This window comes from Puccinia triticina, chromosome 11A, assembly GCF_026914185.1.
Source record: "Puccinia triticina chromosome 11A, complete sequence".
Classification (NCBI taxonomy): domain Eukaryota; kingdom Fungi; phylum Basidiomycota; class Pucciniomycetes; order Pucciniales; family Pucciniaceae; genus Puccinia; species Puccinia triticina.
This window is the reverse complement of record NC_070568.1, coordinates 3848614-3849501: the sequence shown is the minus strand read 5'-3', so window position 1 is coordinate 3849501 and position 888 is coordinate 3848614. Positions and strand designations below refer to the sequence as shown.

At 44.1% G+C, this 888-nt stretch overlaps 1 protein-coding gene across 1 annotated transcript; it reads left to right on the top strand.

Annotated features, from left to right (window-relative positions):
- On the top strand, positions 1-888 carry PtA15_11A373 (uncharacterized protein; the record flags this gene model as incomplete). Its single annotated transcript, XM_053161274.1, has 4 exons — positions 1-118; positions 202-564; positions 654-749; positions 821-888. 4 exons carry the CDS (start codon positions 1-3, stop codon positions 886-888), a joined length of 645 nt encoding a protein of 214 aa, XP_053025237.1.

Genomic DNA, 888 nt, shown 5'->3' with positions numbered 1-888 from the left:
ATGAAGAAGAAGAAAAAAAAACCACCACCACCGCCAAAGCCAGTGGAAAAAATTGTTACCTGTGGTGATAGCTTCAAGACTATCAAAGACTCAGCAGATTTACCACCTGGTAAAGGTTGTAAGTTTTCCAATCCCGTGATTGCATCCCAACCGGTCATTCCAGCTCTGACTGTCGAAACCCATATATCGTTTTGTCTATAGCATGCAAAGGATACAATGGTCTACGTTACTTTTGCAAATGGACAACATGCCATTGGGAAACCACAAAAGGCCGCAAACCATTCCAGAAATTCCCTAGCAAGTCCAAATTTTTCAACAGCCTCTTGGTAAAAAAAATTGATAGTTTAAAACTACGACTAATAATCTTTCTGCCCCCTTGGCTCTCATCGTCTGCGAATCCATCAGTTAATCAAGAGTGGCACTACGAAAATTGCGTGCGTTTCCCCTTTGATGGAGAGCAACTCCGCCTGGCTGGCAAGGATGCTGGCAAGCCTCCAAAGCCAAAGTTCGTGAAACAAGTGGCTACAGGCCAATTCTGGGCCCACAATAAGCAAAAATACCTTGGTGCGTAATCCACCTTATTGCTTAAGTATGTGAATGGAGTAGGTAACCATGAGGCTTATGCTCCTTGAATGGAAAACTTTGTGCCCCAGTTGTCAATGGTATTGATGACCCATTAGACCAGGCGGAACACCCTTACGTATGTGCATGGACTGATTTGGATGATCGCAACAACGCATTCAGACCTGGTGAGTCCGGGCTTTGAATCATGAGCAACGTGATTGTTGCTAAAAGTTTCCTATTTTACACAACTTCTCAGTGTGTCATGGATGCGTCCGCAATGACTTCATAGAATTACCCGAACCAAACATCCCAGCACCAAAGTGA